The sequence below is a fragment of the Natator depressus genome, chromosome 3, assembly GCF_965152275.1.
Source record: "Natator depressus isolate rNatDep1 chromosome 3, rNatDep2.hap1, whole genome shotgun sequence".
Taxonomy (NCBI): Eukaryota; Metazoa; Chordata; order Testudines; family Cheloniidae; genus Natator; species Natator depressus.
Genome location: NC_134236.1, coordinates 112,931,534 through 112,949,758, shown reverse-complemented (window position 1 = coordinate 112,949,758; position 18,225 = coordinate 112,931,534). Strand labels below are relative to the sequence as shown.

The following is an 18,225-nucleotide window of genomic DNA, read 5'->3' as shown; positions in this document are numbered from 1 at the left end:
GACATCTGCTGCACACACATTAGTTGAAACCTCCGCCTCTCTTCTGTGAAGGTACAGTCAGCTAAATAAAGGAATGGTTGTGTGCCAGATTTGACACCCTTTAACTCTGCACTTTCTGGATCTGATTAAGACTCTTAACATCACTTGCACTGAACTGTTCAGTGGTTCAATTACTTTTCCTTTTCCCCGTGTAACAGAATAATAGTTCGCATGAGAGTGAATAAGTGTTGACAAATTACACTGGCCTATTGAGAAAATATGTATTTAAACAAGTTGCAAAATATGCATTGTGTGTCATAGGCCACAACAGATGTTGTACGGAGTCAGTCCATAGTATAGAGCAGGGGTGGCCAAACTTACTGACCCACTGAGCCACATATGAAAATCTTCAGAAGTCTGAGAGCCAGGGCACACCTGACGGGAGTTGGGGCTTCAGCCCCCCATAAGAACATAAGAATGGCCACACTGGGTCAGACCAAAGGTCCATCCAGCCCAGTATCCTGTCTGCCGACAGTGGCCAATGCCAGGTGCCCCAGAGGGAGTGAACCTAACAGGTAATGATCAAGTGATCTCTCTCTGGCCATCCATCTCCACCTTCTGACAAACAGAGGCTAGGGACACCATTCCTTACCCATCCTGGCTAATAGCCATTAGTGGACTTAGCCTCCATAAATGTATCCAGTTCTCTTCTAAATCCTGTTATAGTCCTAGACTTCACAACCTCCTCAGGCAAGGAGTTCCACAGGTTGACTGTGCGCTGAGTGAAGAACTTCCTTTTATTTGTTTTAAACCTGCTGCCCATTAATTTAATTTGATGGCTCCTAGTTCTCATATTATGGGAAGTAAATAACTTTTCCTTATTCACTTTCTCCACACCACTCATGATTTTATATCCCTCTATCATATCCCCCCCCTTAGTCTCCTCTTTTCCAAGCTGAAAAGTCCTAGCCTCTTCAATCTCTCCTCATATGGGACCCGTTCCAAACCCCTAATCATTTTAGTTTCCCTTCTCTGAACTTTTTCTAATGCCAGTATATCTTTTTTGAGATGAGGAGACCACATCTGTACGTAGTATTCAAGATGTGGGCGTACCATGGATTTATATAAGGGCAATAAGATATTCTCCATCTTATTCTCTATCCCTTTTTAATGATTCCTAACATCCCATTTGCTTTTTTGACTGCCGCTGCACACTGCATGGACATCTTCAGAGAACTATCCGTGATGACTCCAAGATCTCTTTCCTGATTAGTTGTAGCTAAATTAGCCCCCATCATACTGTATATATAGTTGGGGTTATTTTTTCTAGTGTGCATTACTTTACATTCATCCACATTAAATTTCATTTGCCATTTTGTTGCCCAATCACTGAGTTTTGTGAGATCTTTTTGAAGTTCTTCACGGTCTGCTTTGGTCTTAACTATCTTGAGCAGTTTAGTATCGTCTGCAAACTTTGCCACCTCACTGTTTACCCCTTTCTCCAGATCATTTATGAATAAGTTGAATAGGATTGGTCCTAGGACTGACCCTTGGGGAACACCACTAGTTATCCCTCTCCAGTCTGAAAATTTACCATTTATTCCTACGCTTTGTTCCCTGTCTCAGTTCTCGTGAAAGGATCTTCCCTCTTATCCCATGACAACTTAATTTACGTAAGAGCCTTTGGTGAGGGACCTTGTCAAAGGCTTTCCGGAAACCTAAGTACACTATGTCCACTGGATCCCCCTTGTCCACACGTTTGCTGACCCCTTCAAAAGAACGCTAATAGATTAGTAAGACATGATTTCCCTTTACAGAAACCATGTCCAGGGGGCCTCACTGGTTGTTTAGCAGGCTTTCTGCTTCTGATGTAAAATTAAAAAATATTTTGTTATTACCTTTTGAGTTTTTGGCTAGCTGTTCTCCAAACTCCTTTCTGGCTTTTCTTATTACATTTTTACAAGTAATTTGTCAGTGTTTATGTTCCTTTCTATTTATCTCACTAGGATATGACTTCAACTTTTTAAAAGATGCCTTTTTATCTCTCACTACTTCTTTTACATGATTGTTAAGCCACGGTGGCTCTTTTTTAGTTCTTTTACTGTGTTTTTTATTTTGGGCCTCTATTATGGTGTCTTTGAAAAGTGTCCATGCAGCTTGCAGGGATTTCACTCTAGTGACTCACTGTACATTTTAATTTCTGTTTAACCAACCTCCTCATTTTTGCATAGTTCCCCTTTCTGAAATTAAATGCCAGTGTTGGGCTGCTGAGGTGTTCTTCCCACCACAGGAATGTTAAATGTTATTATATTATGGTCACTATTTCCAAGCGGTCCTGTTATAGTTACTTCTTGGACCAGATCCTGCGCTCCACTCAGGACTAAATCAAGAATTGCCTCTCCCCTTGTAGGTTCCTGTACCAGCTGCTCGAAGAAGCAGTCATTTAAAGTATCGAGAAATTTTGTGTCTGCATTTCGTCCTGAGATGACATGTACCCAGTCAATATGGGGATAATTGAAATCCCCCACTACTATTGAGTTTTTTATTTTGATAGCCTCTCTAATCCCCTTTAGCATTTCATCATCATTATCACTGTCCTGGTCAGGTGGTCAATAATAGATCCCTACTGTTATATTCTTATTGGAGCACGGAATTACTATCCATAGAGATTCTACGGAACATGTGTATTCATTTAATTTTAGTTAAGATTTTTAGTTCACTTGATTCTACATTTTCTTTCACATACAGTGCCACTCCCCTCCTCCCCCTGCAGGACCTGTTCTGTCCTTCCAATATATTTTGTACCCTGGAGTAATTGTGTCCCATTGATAGTTCTCACTCCACCAGGTTTCTGTGATGCCTATTATATCAATATCCTCCTGCCGGGGCTTGGGGTTTCAGCCCCACTCCTGCTGAAGCCCCAAGCCCTGGCAGGCATGCCACGAGGGGCTGAAGCCTTGAGACCCCCCCTACCTGCTGGGCAGAAGTCCCTACCCCACCATCTCTGCTGTAAGGCAGAGGACCCGAGCTCCCCCCAACTTCAGTCTGGTAGGTGGAGAATGGGGGAGTAAGGGTTGGGGGGAGCTCTGCGAGCCGCACTTTAACTATAAAAGAGCTGCATGTAGCTCACAAGCCATGGTTTGGCCATGCCTGGTACAGAGCCTTAATGACACTAACATATATGATTTTTAAAAATGCTATGGAGAAAAAGGTAGCAGAGAATTAGCAAGCATCAGTGACTCAGCCACTAAAAAAAATTAAGATAAAATACCGATAGATTCAGTCAGCATCAAATTCCATTGTCCAGTAAATCTACATTTAACAGGATGAAAGAATCTGTGTGAAAAGCATGAGAAGCTGCATCTGGAAATGCAGTGAATGCCTCTCTTTTCTTTAGAAACAAGAGAAACGGGTGGGGAATTTTGGCAAAATTACGTGTGGCGAGTTCCCTGACGTGGGCATAAATAAAACTTCCCATAGAAATTCCCTAAGAACATAAGATTGGCCATCCTGGGTCAGACCAGTGGTCCAACTAGCCCAGTATCCTGTCTTCTGACAGCAGCCAGTGCCAAATGATTCAGAGGGAATGAACAGAACAGGATAATTTTGAGTGATCCATCCCCTCCATCCAGTCACACAGCATCTGGCCGTTGGAGGTTTAGCGATTGTGTCCTTGACCATCTTGTTTAACAGACATTGATGGACCTATCCTCCATGAATATACCTAATTCTTTTTTGGGCCCAGTTATGCTTTTGGCCTTCGCAATATCCCATGGGAATGAGTTCCAAGAAGTACTTCCTTTTGTTTGTTTTAAACCATCTGTCCATTCATTATGTTAGGCGACCCCTAGCTCTTGTGTTACGTGAAGGAATAAGTAACACTTCCTTATTCACTTTCTTCACATCAGTTAAGATTTGATAGACCTCTATCATATCTCCCCCTTACTCATCTCTTTTCTAATAGCTGAACAATCCTAGTCGTCTTAATCTCTTCATATGAAAACTGTTCCATACCCCGAATCCTTTTTGTTGCCTCTCTCTGCACCTTTTCCAGTTCAAATATATCTTTTCTGAGATGGGGCAAACAGAACTACATGCAATAGTCAAGGTGTGAGAGTACCATGGATTTATATAGTGCCATGATATTTTCTGTTTTATTATCTATCCCTTTCCTAAAGGTTGGCTAATGGAACATTAGCTTTTTTGATTGCTTCCACACATTGAGTGGATGTTTTCAGAGAACTATCCATAATGACGCCAAGATCTCTTTCTTGAGTGGTAACAGCTAATTTAGACCACACCATTTTGTATATACAGCTGAGATTTTTTCCAGTGTGCATTACTTTACACTTATCAACACTGAATTTCATCTGCCATTTTGTCACCCAGTTTAGTGAGACTCCTTTGAAACTCTTCACAGTCAGCTTTGGACTTATGAGTAATTCTGCACAGTCTGTAAATTTTGCCACCTCACTATTCACCCCCTTTTCCAGATCACTTATGAATATGTTGAGCAGTACAGGATCCCAGCACAGATCCTATGGTAACTGAGTCTACTTATACACTTTAATGAGCAGTGGCACATGAGTCCGCAAACAGAGCTGTAAACAGAGGCATTTGAGTGGGAGTCCTGTTGGAGGAGAAAGGCGGCGGCAAGACCCTGATCCTTAGTGGCAGTCAGTGAGTTTTTGTGGGTGATGTGTGCTTTTTCTGTTTTCTGTTCAGTTTGCAGAGGCTGTTAGGGGCAGTATGATCTGAGAGAAGCAGAGCCCTGATTAGGAAATGGGGCTTCTCTGATTAGGGGGCCTATAAAAGACAGCCAAGCAGCCAGCCAGTGGCACAGGAGACAGCAAACTGAGCTGTAAACAGGGGAATATGAGTGGGAGTTTGTAAAGGGAGTGGTGTGTCTGGTGTTCTGGTATTGTTTGGGTTTTTGGTTTTGTTTGTTTGTTTTTCTTTTTCCTTGACAGGACTTGAGGTGGGAAGGCTATGACAGACACAGAGGCAGCAGTGGGAGTGAACCAAGCAATGGAAGAGACAATGAAGATGACCAGATGCAGAAGCTGCAGGATGTACACTATCCTAGAGCGGGTACTTGAAAAGAGTTTCGTTTGTATGAAGTGCTGCTTGATAGAGCAGATGGAAGAGAAGATCCGAGGTTTGGAGATGCAGGTGGAAACTATGGTTGAGTTTCGAAGGGGATTCGAGCAGATGACGGAGGGAAGGCAAGAGGAGGCTGAACGGAAAAGTCTAGACAGCTGCAAACTGGACTAAAGAACTCTGAGGGGAGACCACTGGGTGAGGAAAGTGGCCAGTGGAAGCATGTGACTGCAAGAACCAGGCAGAGGAAAAATGACAGGCTAGTGAGAAATAAATAGAGCCCAGGAACAGATCTGCTGAGTTGGACAACGTAAAAGGCGAACAGCAGGCCGTAACTGAAAGAGGGAGGGCAAGGAAGAAGAGAAGAACGGCCAGTCTTATGGGAAGAGTCAGTCAGTGGAGCTACCCGAAGTTCAGAGCCCCAGGAGAATACAGGTTGACTTGCAGAAGATTGTAAGGGAGAATAAAAGACAAGAGGACTTGCAGCCAGAAAGAACAGGAGGAAGGCTGGAGAATATCACCATCACAAGGAAAGAGAGGTCTATGTGATTGGTAACTCTCTACTAAGAAGAGCAGACAGGCCTGTCACCAGAGCTGATCGGGAAAACAAAGGGTGTGCTGTCTGCCAGGAACTAAGATACGGGACGTGGACCTGAGGCCGAAGAGGATCCTAATGGGAGCTGGAAAGAATCCACTGATTGTCTTTCACGTGGGAACAAATGACACAGCTAGATTCTCGCTGGAACGTATCAAGGGAGACTATGCCAGGCTGGGGAAGATGCTTAAGGAAATGGAGGCTCAGGTGATCTTCTGTGGGATTCTACTTGTCCCTAGCACACAGACAAGATTATGGTGGTCAACAGATGGCTCAGGCAGTGGTGCTATAAGAAGGACTTTGGGATGTTTGACCACTGGGAAGAATTCATGGACAGAGGATTGTTCTCATGGGGTGGACTCCACTTAAGTAGAGAGGGAAATAGACTTCTGGGACGGAGGTTGGTACAACTGAAAAAGAGCTTTAAATTAGGAACTTGGGGGAGATGCTCATGAAGTCTCCACACCTTATTCTAACATTGAGCAGGAGGAAAATCAAATAAGAAAGGATACAGCAATGGAGACAGGAACAGCAGTGGGTAAGAGAATGGACATTAAGAGGACAGATAGTGCTGACACCAACAAAGCTAACAGTCAGGTAGGTGATACTGGCAGTAGAATGACTGTACCCAATCAAGCAAGGAATGTGGGAAAAGCCAAACAGCAACAATTAAGATGTTTGTACGCCAATGCAAGGAGCCTGGGTAACAGAATGGAGGAACTAGAACTACGGGTACAGGAAGTGAAACCAGATATTATAGGGATAATAGAAACATGATGGAATAATAGTCATGATTGGAGTGCAGGTATTGAAGGGCATGGGCTGTTCAGGAAAGACAAAAAAAATGGTAAAGGTGGTGAAGTAGCATTATAGATTAATGATGAGTTAGACTGTAAAGAAATTAGAAGTGATAGAATGGATAAGACAATCTGTTTTGGGCCAAAATCACTTTTGGGGGTGGCGAAGAGCTACCAGAGGGTCCCCTGACATAGTGCTTGGGGTATGCTACATATCTCCAGGATCTGATAAGGATATGGATAGAGACCTATTTAATGTTTTAAATGAAATAATCCCTATTAGGAATTGTGTGATTATGGGAAACTAACTTCCCTGAAATAGACTGGAGGACACATGCTACTAATAATAGTAGGGCCCAGATTTTCCTGGATGTGAAAACTGACAGATTTCTTCACCAAATAGTCACTGAACCAACAAGAGGTGAAGCCATTTTAGACTTTGGTATTGGTGAGTAGTGATGACCTCACATAAAAACTGATTGTAGGGGATAATCTTGGTTGGAGTGATCATGAGCTAATTCAGTGTAAACTAAATGAAAAGAAACAAAAATAGATCTGCAACAAGGGCCCTTGATTTCAAAAGGGCAACAACTTTTCAAAATTAAGGGAATTAGTTAGGAAAGTGGACCTGACTGGAGAACTCAAGGATCTTAACATGCAGGAGGCTTGGAAGTACTTTAAATCAAAGTTGCAGAAAAAAATCTAAAGCCTAAAAAGAAGAGGACGACTTGTGGCACTTTAGAGATTAACAAATTTATTTGAGCATAAGTTTTCGTGAGCTACAGCTCACTTTGAGCATAAGCTTTTGTGAGCTACAGCTCACTTCATCCGATGAAGTGAGCTGTAGCTCACGAAAGCTTATGCTCAAATAAATTTGTTAGTCTCTAAAGTGCCACAAGGCCTCCTCTTCTTTTTGCGGATACAGACTAACATGGCTGCTACTCTGAAATCTAAAGCCCGCATCCCAAGAAAGCAGAAAAAATTCATAGGGAAAGGCTGCAGACCAAGCTGGATGAGCAAGTATCTCAAACAGGTGATTAACTGAAAGCCTACCAGGAATGGAAGATGGGTTTGATCAGCAAGGAAAGCTACCTCTTGGAGGTCAGAAAACGTAGAGATAAAGTGAGAACTGCCAAAATCCAAGCAGAGCTGGACCTTCAGGCAATTAAAACCAATATTAAAATGTTCTATAGCCATATAAATAAAAATAAAACAAGGAAAGAAGAAGTGGGACCTCTAAGGAGGATGTTTGAGGATGGGGTAGAGATTAAAGATAATCAAGGCATGGCCCAACACCTAAACAAATACTTTGCCTCCATTTTTTTTTAACAAGGCTAATGAAGAGCTTAGGGAGAGTGGCAGGCTGGCTAATGGGAGCAAGGATATTGAAAATAGAAATTACCACATCCAAGGTGGAAGTCAAACTCAAACAGTTTAAGTTTTAGTTTAATGGGACTAAATTGGGGGCACATGGATAATCTCCATCCAAGAATATTAAAGGAACTGGCACATGAAATTGCAACCCCAATAGCAAGGACTTTTAGTGAATCTGTAAACTCAGCAGTCATACCCTATGACTGGAGAATTGTTAATACAGTAAAAGCTGTTTTATTGGGCATGTTGGGGGCATGGGGGGTGCCCAATAAGTGAAAAATGCTGGTTAACTAAGAGGGAAGAAATTTGGGTACGGAAGGAGTGCAGGGCTGGGGGTTCGGGTGCAGGCTCTGGGAGGGAGTTTGGGGCACGGGAGGGGGTGCTGGATCTGGGGGCGCTAACCTTGGGTTGCTCCCTGCAAGCGGCGATCTCTCCTGGCTGCTCATAGGCGGAGGTGTGGCAGGTGGCTCTGCGTGTTGCCCCTGCCCTGATCTCTGGCTCTGCAACTCCCATTGGCGGGAACTGCGGCCAATGGGAGCTGTGGGGGTGGTGCCTGTGGGTGGAGACAGCATGCAGAGCCGCCTGCCACACCTCTGCCTAGGAGCAGCCAGAACAGGTTGCCGCTTGCTGGGACCTGCCCGAGGTGAACGGCCCCCAGATCTGGCATCCTGCACCCCAAGCCCCTTTCAGCACTCAAACTCTGTCTCAGAGCCCTTGCTCCGCACCCCTTCCCACACCCCAACCCTGTGCTGGCCCCACACCAACCCAACTATAAACCGGACTTTCAATGAAGATCAGAAATGCTGGTTTATAGAGCTTTCTGGTTGGTGAAGTGCCAGATAAAATAGCTTTTAATGTATATTTTTAAGTAAGGGGGAAAAGATGATCTGGAAAACTAAAGGCTGTTAGTTTGACCTCAATGGTATGAAAGGTCTTGGAACAAATTCTGAAAGAGAAAGTAGTTAAGGACAGAGAGGTAAATGGTAACTGGGATAAAATACAACATGGTTTTACAAAAGGTTGATTGTGCCAGACTAACCTGATCTCCTTTGAGAAGATAACTGATTTTTTTAGGCAATCTACCTGGATTTCAGTAAGGCATTTGATACGGTTCCACATGGGAAATTATTAGTTAAATTGGAGAAGATGGGGATTAATATGAGAATTGAAAAGTGAATGAGGAACTGGTTAAAAGGGAGACTACAATGGGTCATACTGAAAGATGAATCATCAAGCTGGAAGGAGGTTACTAGTGGAGTTCCTCATGAACTAGTCTTGGGACCAAACTTATTTAATATTTTTATTAAGGGGAGCGTGCTAATAAATTTTGCAGATGACACAAAGTTGGGATGTATTGCCAATATGGAGGAGGGCTGGAATATCATACAAGAAGATCTGGATGACCTGGAGAATTTGAGGAATAAATGGGATGAAATTTAATAGTGCAAAGGGCAAGTCATGCACTTAGGTACTAACAGTAAGAATTTTTGCTAAAAGTTGAAGATTTATCAGTTGGAAGTGACAGAGGAGGAGGAAGACATGGGTGTATTGGTTGATTCCAGTACGACTTTGTGCCGCCAATGTGCCGTGGCCATGAAAAAGCCTAATGCAGCCCTAGAATACATCAGGCGAGGTATTTCCAGTAGAGACAGGGAAGTGCTAGTACCATTATGCAAGGCATTGGTGAGACCTCATCTCGAATACTAGGTGCAATTCTGGTCTCCCATGTTTAAGAAAGTTTAATTCAAACTGGAACAGGTCCAGAGAAGGGCTACTAGGATGATGTGAGGAATGAAAAACCTACCTAATGAGAGGAGACTCAAAGAGCTTGGCTTGTTTAGTCTAACCAAAAGAAGGCTGAGGGGAGATATGACTGCTCTCTATTAATACATCATAGGGATAAATACCAGGGAGGGAGATGAATTATTTAAATTAAGCGCTATTGTGGACTCAAGAACAAATGGATGACAACAAGTTTAGGCTTGAAATTAGATGAAGGTTTCTAACCATCAGAGGAGTGAAGTTTTAGAACACCCTTCCAAAGGGAGCTGTGGGGGCAAAAAACCTGACTGACTTCAAGACTGAGCTTGATGTGTTTGTGGAGGGGATGGTATGAGGAGACTGCCTACAGTGGCATCTCCAATAACCAGTGATGGGACGCTAGATGGGGAGGGCTCTGAATTACTACAGAGAATTCTCTCTCAGGTGTCTGGATGGTAGGTCTTATTCATGTGCTCAGGGTCTAACTGATCATCATATTTGGGGTCAGGAAGGAATTTTCCCTTGGATCAGGACTGGCAGAGACCCTGGTTTTTTGTTTTTGCCTTCCTCTACCGCATGGGGCATGGGTGACCTGCAGGGTTAAACTACTGTAAATGGTGGATTCCCTGTAACTTGATTTGAGAACTTCAGTAACTCAGCCAGAGGTTACGGGTCTATTACGGGGTGGGTAAGGTTTTGTGGCCTGCTATGTATGGGAGGTCAGACTAGATGATCATGATGGTCCCTTTCTGGCCTTAAAGTCTGTGAGTCTGAGAGTCATTAAATACTAATTAGCTTGTTAAGATCAACTGCTTTTGCTGGACCAAACTGATAGTAAACCAAACCCAACAAACCTAACAGCCATAAGGAGTCCCACCACCTGATTTAGCACTTATACCCTGATTTTTAAGAACCATAGCAAATGTCTTATCTAGAGAATCAACTTTATTCACTCAAATTTAACTACTTGCTGAAAGGAGGGCTGAGACCCTGACCATAGCACCTTCTGTGTTCTTGAGGAAGTCACTTGCCATCTGAAAAATGGGGATAATACTTATCAGAAGGTGTTGTGATGATTAAATAGTGTTTGTAAAGCACTTTAAATCTGAAAATGATGCTCTGCCACAAAAAATCATTGTGTAGAGAGAAAATTTCCTTGGGGGAAACTCCACACACATCATCCCCTAGTGAAGGAGAGGCTTTCAGTGGTTAGAGAGAATGGCCCTATAATCACACAGATGTCCCTTGTTGTTATTAATCACATTTATTACAGCGATCAAGGGTCAACCAAAAGAGGGGCCCTATTGTGCTAGGCGCTGAACAAACACAGAGCAGTAGACAGTCCCTGCTCTGAAGAGTTTACAATCCGAATAGACAAGACAGACACAGGGTAGGGGGCAGGGTACAAAGAGTGAACAATGTGATGGCAACAAACAGCATGTTAGTTCCAACTCCCTCCCATCCACACACAAAACCATCTCACCCAAAGGTTAGTGGTGCTTTCAACCAAGTCTAGCTAGCTTGTATGGGGCTAGAGGCTAAAACCTGAGTGAGGCCTTCACTTAGGCTGGTAACCCGCCTACTTTGCAGTGAGGATATAGGCTAAATCATTCGAGTGCTGACAGTTCTCCAGAGCCTTCATACTTCCGTCTATGCCCAGAAGGACAGACAAGTTCTCCTACAATTCACTAAAAAAGAACCACAGAGTGGCTCAGTTTACTGCAGCACAAAGAATAATGGGATATAACCCTACAAGTCCTAGTGACACACACAGGTGAGCACAGCACCAGTGAGGACCCAGCAACTTGGGTATGGCTTTGCAGTGTGGCTGTTCACATACAGGCTAGGCTAACTCCAGTGCTCAGACCCAGGTACTGATCATCCAAGTTAACTGCAGTGTATACATACTGAGAGGGTGAGCCTCTGCACCTCTCCCTAGGTTCTCTCTCCACCAGCAACATGGCTTTTGCATGCCATAGCTGATTGCCTATGAGTTTCCCACCAGGATCATAGAAGGCACAGAGATGGAGTTAATGCAGCAAGAATGTGTGATAGAAATTCTCTGGCCTTGCCAAAGAATGATACCATGTAGAACAGTTCCACCTTCAACTAGCCACTCCCCTTCCAAATCCTTAGAGCTGCAATTGGAGAATGTTCTTGCAAAGGTGTCTCCAAAGGCTTGGAGGAAAAGAACCAAGTCAGGGTGGCTCTGCTCTGCTGTTTGTGACATAATAGGGGCACAAATATCGTGGAATTTCTGCTACCTTTCATTCTTTCCACAAAATACAACAGAGGGGGGCAAAATGTAAAGCCAAGTTCTAACCTCCTGATAAAAGGGCTGTCCAATATTGCACTCGGAGTGTTAACAGACCTTCAGCTGTAGCAGTAACCACCTCCCAAACAGCCACATTGCTCTCCTTAAAGTCTTAAAACAGCTGGGATAACTCAGTCTTTATAGAAAACAGCACCCAGTTTCACAGAGCTACAAGTTTATGGCAATGAGCACAATCATTCTTATTACCCCTCGCCCAGAATTCTCCCCGCCCCCAACCCTACGCTGTTCAACACAGAAATAAAGTCACCATTTCAGTTTAATTGAGAATAACTGTATGCACTTTGCTTTTACCTTCTGTGTTGGGTTTTTTCATTTCTTCCACCCTAATTAGTTTCTTTCTGACTCTGCGAGTAGAGTTAACCAGCTTGTGCAACCTCTTAAACTTCACCGATTCCTCTGTTTCATCATCCGATTGTTCTCTTGACTGGCAAAGAAACAAAGGGAATGTTAATAATGTAATTGTTCCATGGGTTGCTCCGTGAAGTCAAGTTAACCCAACCCAGCTGCCGCTCTGTGTCAAAGCAGCTCTGTAACAGGGGTTATATTCTCCACCCAGGTCAGAGAGAAGCATTGAAATTATTGACAGGTTTAAAAGTGCATAACATACCATTTTGACTTCTAATTCTGTGCAACGGAAGGTCCTAAAAGCACTGAAATACATTGCTGCCCTTGTCTTCCTTTCCATGCATTGTGTAATAACTACTTTCACGTCTTCTTTCAACGCATTGCAGGCAGGGCTCTTCTTACCATACCAGTTACGCTCCTGTGGTTTGGGTCAGGCACTGGTTTGTCTGGCCTGTTGGAACTTGCCATTTAAACTTGGTAATAAACAGCTTCTCCAAACTGAAACTCTATCATTGACTTTTTCCAGTCTTCCCAGAAAATTAAAACCAGCAGTACAAGAAGGGGACGGGAAGGAAGAGACTTCATTCTCTGTCTCGTTCATTAGTTACATGCTGCCACAGCTACAAAATCTTCTCTCTCCTCCTCCCACTATCCCACACTCCTTTTGAAGGCTCTCAAGGCTAGGCTTAGGATGGACACAGCATTCCTCCAGTAATGACCAAGGGAAAACTCTGACCTTTTCAGATATACAGTATAGTCCATATTCCCCAGCATCCCGTTTCATTTTGCATCTGATCCATTATGCTCAGTTCCAGCTGTTTTCCCTCAAGTATCAAACATTACAGAGGCAAAAAAAAATTCACTCGCTCCAGCAGCAGACACACAACAAGCTGAAACAATTTATTCCTTGTGGACGAAATGAGGGTTCCAATTTTTGAGACAGATTCAACGTTCAATATGCTACTTCCTCTGTTTTAATCTATTTCGAATGTAAGAAGGGGGAGAGAGGGGAGGAAGGCACTCCAGCTCTTACAGTACAGGACTGGCACTGTATGCAGTGCATTCCAGCAAGCACTGCCCATTCCAGCTGGAGGGCTGCACAGATTGTATACCTTTGTCTTTGTGTATACCCCAACCAATTCATCACAATCTAAGGTCCAGCTCAAAAATTTTTATGCATCTTTCTCAATGAACTTTATGTCAAACTGCATTATTTTCTTCTCATGAAAAAAAACCACCCTATTGTTACCTAACCATGAGCCTATTTAAAGGCAGGCAAAATAGGAGAGCTTATGGACTTTTAAAATATACATAAAAGTCAGAATGGAACAACATAAACCACAGGATAGGATGTCAAACGGCAAACACCTGGGTATATTTTCAAAGTTCACTGAGATGCCGCTTATTGAAAGTCAATGGGAATCCCTCATAGGGCCAAATTTTCTGCTGGTGCAATTCCTTTGAAGCCAGTGGGGTTGTGCCAGCAGAGCATTTGACCCACATTCCTCAATTTACTTGATTAAAACAAAATTCACATTATTCTACAATAAAAAAGACTAACTGGTCTGCTGGTCGGATGCTGTATGGCAATTCCAATGTTGCTGAACACAAGAATCCAAAAGACCCGGTGAGTGCATTTATCATAGGGACCAATACAGTATGTAATTAGTTAACAAGTGAAAGATTATTATTTTAATACAACAAAGTAGGATAGCAGCAGACTGGTTTAAATCAAGGTAAATCATAGAATCATAGAATATTAGAGTTGGAAGAGACCTCAGGAAGTCACCTAGTCCAACCCCGTGCTCAAAGCAAGACCAACACCAACTAAATCATCCTAGCCAGGCTTTATCAAGCCAGGCCTTAAAAATCTGTAAGGATGGAGATTCTACCACCTCCCTAAGTAACCCATTCCGGTGCTTCACCACCCTCCTAGTGAAATAGTGTTTCCTAATATCCAGCCTAGACCTCCCCCACTGCAACTTGAGACCACTGCTTCTTGTTCTGTCATCTGACACCACTGAGAACAACCTAGCTCCATCCTCTTTGGAACCCCCCCTTCAGGTAGTTGAAGGCTGCTATCAAATCCCCCCTCACTTTTCTCTTCTGCAGATTAAATAACCCCAGTTCCCTCAGCCTCTCCTCATAAGCCATGTGCCCCAGCCTCCTAATAATTTTCATTGCCCTCCGCTGGACTCTCTCCAATTTGTCCACATCCCTTCTGTAGTGGAAGGACCAAAACTGGACACAATACTCCAGATGTGGCCTCACCAGTGCTGAATAGAGGGGAATAACTACAGACCGGTCAGCCTCACTTCAGTCCCTGGAAAAATCATGGAGCAGGTCCTCAAGGAATCCATTTTGAGGCACTTGGAGGAGAAGGTGGTGATCAGGAACAGTCAACTTGGATTCACCAAGGGCAAGTCATGCCTGACCAACCTGATTGTCTTCTATGATGAGATAGCTGGCTCTGTGGATATGAGGAAAGCCGTGGATGTGATGTATCTTTACTTTAGCAGAGCTTTTGATATAGTCTCCCATGGTATTCTTGCCAGCAAGTTAAAGAAGTATGGATTGGATGAACGGACTATAAGGTGTATAGAAAACTGGCTAGATGGTCAGGCTCAACAGGTAGCGATCAACGGCTCGATGTCTAGTTGGCAGCCGGTATCAAGTGGAGTGCCTCAGGGGTCGGTCCTGGGGCCGGTTTTGTTCAACATCTTTATTAATGATCTGGATGATGGGATGAATTGCACCCTCAGCAAGTTCGCAGATGACACTAAGCTGGGGGGAAAGGTAGATATGCTGGAGTGTAGGGATAGGGTTCAGAGTGACCTAGACAAATTGGAGGATTGGGCCAAAAGAAATCTGATGAGGTTCAACAAGGACAAGTGCAGAGTCCTGCACTTAGGAAGGAAGAATCCCATGCACCACTACAGGCTGAGACTGACTGGCTAAGCAGCAGTTCTGCGGAAAAGGACCTGGGGATTACAGTGGACGAGAAGCTGGATATGAGTCAGCAGTGAGCCCTTGTTGCCAAGAAGGCCAACAGCATATTGGGCTGTATTAGTAGGAGCACTGCCAGCAGATCGAGGGATATTTGTTTGATTAAAAGCAACAGCAGAGTCTGACCAGCAGAACTTTCCTACCAAGCAGGAGAGCGTGTAGCACAGAATATATATCTATTTTTTTTTGTAGGGGAGAAAGACTGTTAATACCTTATAGATTAGGCCTTATACATCTGCCATTACAAGTGACAGTCACAAGAGCTGATCTGGATTTTTTTCAGTTAATAACATTTTTGCTGGAAAATGCTGATTCTTTGAAACTGAAATTGTTTATGGAAAAGGATTGGGTTTGACAAATTTCCCATTTTGAAAGCAACTTTGAAAAAGGTATTGAAATTGTTGAAACAGGACATTTTGGTATTTTCTAAACAAAAAGTTCAAATTTTTGGTTTGAAATGGCTTTTCATTTTGAAATGTAAATTCATTTATAATTTAAAAATGTGAAAAAATAAAAAAAGGTCAAAATTGGAGCCAAATGTGTCAAAATGATCAAAATAAAATGTTTTGATTGACCTAATCCTCTTCTCTCTCTTTTTATTTTTTGGTTCACAAAATTTTTCAACATTTCAACTTTTCATCCCAATTTGGGACGGGAAAAAATGTTCAAAGTCTCAACATTTCTCACAGGCTGGGAAAACCATTTCCCACCCAGCTCTAGCAACCGTTCTCCCGCAGGCTTTTTCAATGCTGCTTGCTATCAAAGTCAGATACATCTTCTTAAGTCTTTCAACATATTGTAACAATACAAAAGTATAGCCACAATCTCTGGATATTCAGGGGAGACCTTTGCGAAGTGTTGTCCTGAGGTGGAACCATTTTATAGGTAACGAAGGAAATCTATGTTACAATCAATGGTTTCCTGCGGGGAAAGGTCCCACAGCAAGCAAGGCTAGCAATCAGAAAGGGCAATTGATGCAGTCGACATGGTAGGTGTCCCACACAGAGGTCAGAGCGCGCTTACAGTGCAATGAGTCTATAAACGTTTTATTGCTACATGTACAAGGCTATCCTATTACACTAAATTTCAGCATCGTTAACCCTTTCTGTACAGCAAATAGAGGCATCTAATATGCATAATACCCTGACTCTTAAGTAACCTTATTAAGAGGCCTTCCTGAATATTCCAAAGGGAAAACAAATGGATTTACAGTACTGTAAATAGAAACAACCCAATTTCCATCCTTGCTGCTTCACATTTTTTCCATCCAAAAGCCCATATGGCTCAACTTTAATTATTTTGGCTAATGCTGTATGTAGTAATTCTGTGGTGAATGCTTAAGTGTTTCATTTCTAGTTTCCATGGCAACATTACATCAGATTGCAGACAGCTGGCTCCACAGTTTTAAGCCATAACAAATTGACCAAGCCAATACAAAAAATTATACATGCTTTAAAGGGACAGTGCACCATTCTGCTGCCAGTGGAATAGAGCAAAGCCTATGGGGCCTATTTGGCACTAATGCTTGGGCGGAGTTTCCTTTCTCAGCTTCTTTTGGAACAAGTGCATCTTTGACACATCTGCAATGTTCTAATAGCAAAGAAACTGGGCCAGTTTGGAGAACTCTATTACACAACCGCACGAAGGGCTACAGGGAAACTGAAATTAAATTAACAGCATCTGTAAATACCAAGGACTGCATACAGAGAACTGCAACAATCATGCATTGAATGACTGGAAAAGTATAACTCCAAGTTGTATCTGCAGCCTCAGCTCTTTCTTGGAGAGCAAGTGTGACCATAATACTGTGAAAAATGTTCTTGAAACCCTAATTGTGCCATCACCTTTGCCGTGCTCTATGCCCAGAATGTCCTCCTTGATTCTGTACCCCACGCAACCTCCCCTTCTTCCTTCAATAGCTATTCTCAAAAACCATATTTTCCCACGATCCCTTAAACCAACATTAGAACAATTTTAAAAGTAGTTGTTTAAAAAAAGTAATTAAGGGACTAAAATAAGCACTGCATCCCCATAACTTACTGTCCTCCACCCCGCTTACCTCCTCCTCCTACGACTTTTTTATGCTGTCAATTTAGAATGTAAGTTCTTTGGGCCAAAGATATGTACCTTGTTCTAGACTATGAAACACTACGCAGTCCATTTTAGGCGGTATATAAATAATAATAGTGAACAATCCTAACTTCCCCGCTTGAATTAGATCTTTACAAAGCATGTTCACATTTATGAGGGTATATGGAATTATTGGACTAATATAAAACAGAAGTAGCTAACACTCTGCAGGGAAATTTTTGGGATCACTTCAGGGTTTTAGAGGCATTCTTTGTAAAACACATAATGTACGATTGCTTGCTAGCCCACTCCTAATAGGATAGAAGTATTTAAGAAATATCAGGGCTATGTCCAGATAAATCCAGCTTACTTGATTGATCTGCTTCAGTCCTGTAAACAAAAACATACATGATGTTTTACTCAAGCTGTATGAAACCATCTGGAAAGATATCCAACTTCTGAAATTAATTTCATGCCCTAGTAATAGTTTATTTCTTTACTGAACCAGAAAATCTCCCACCAAATCTCCAAATTTGAGCCCAAATTGCAATTGTGTTGGGACAGTCAGACAATTCTTGAGGGACAGAATGGGGCAAATACACAAATTCTATGTATGATGTGCCACATAATTAACCACTTATTAGTCGTTCCAGAACTCCGACCCTGTCAAATCAAACAGATTTGCTGCTTGCGTTGGGAGACGTGGTTACATATGTCCCTTCTCCCTTTCTCTCTGAAATAAGCTTTACGTCCGCCAAAAATATAATCATCTTACTATCGGGGCAGGGAAGAAACCCCCCCTCCCCGAAAGAAGTCCGACTATAGCCAAGGACAGGAAAATAGAACAGAAGAGTACAGAGTCC

The 18,225-nt window shown here is 42.7% G+C and overlaps 1 protein-coding gene across 9 annotated transcripts in view; it reads right to left on the bottom strand.

Annotated features, from left to right (window-relative positions):
* SASH1 (SAM and SH3 domain containing 1) overlaps positions 1-18,225 on the bottom strand; it is an 835,969-nt gene that overhangs the window by 39,307 nt on the left and 778,437 nt on the right. For 8 of the 9 annotated variants that reach the window (XM_074948572.1, XM_074948573.1, XM_074948576.1 and 5 more), the window contains one exon: positions 12,233-12,365. In XM_074948572.1, the coding sequence (XP_074804673.1) occupies positions 12,233-12,365 (133 nt within the window). Of the gene's footprint in view, positions 1-12,232; positions 12,366-12,548; positions 12,933-18,225 lie in introns of those variants that run through there. The other variant, XM_074948578.1, reaches the window with a different exon arrangement.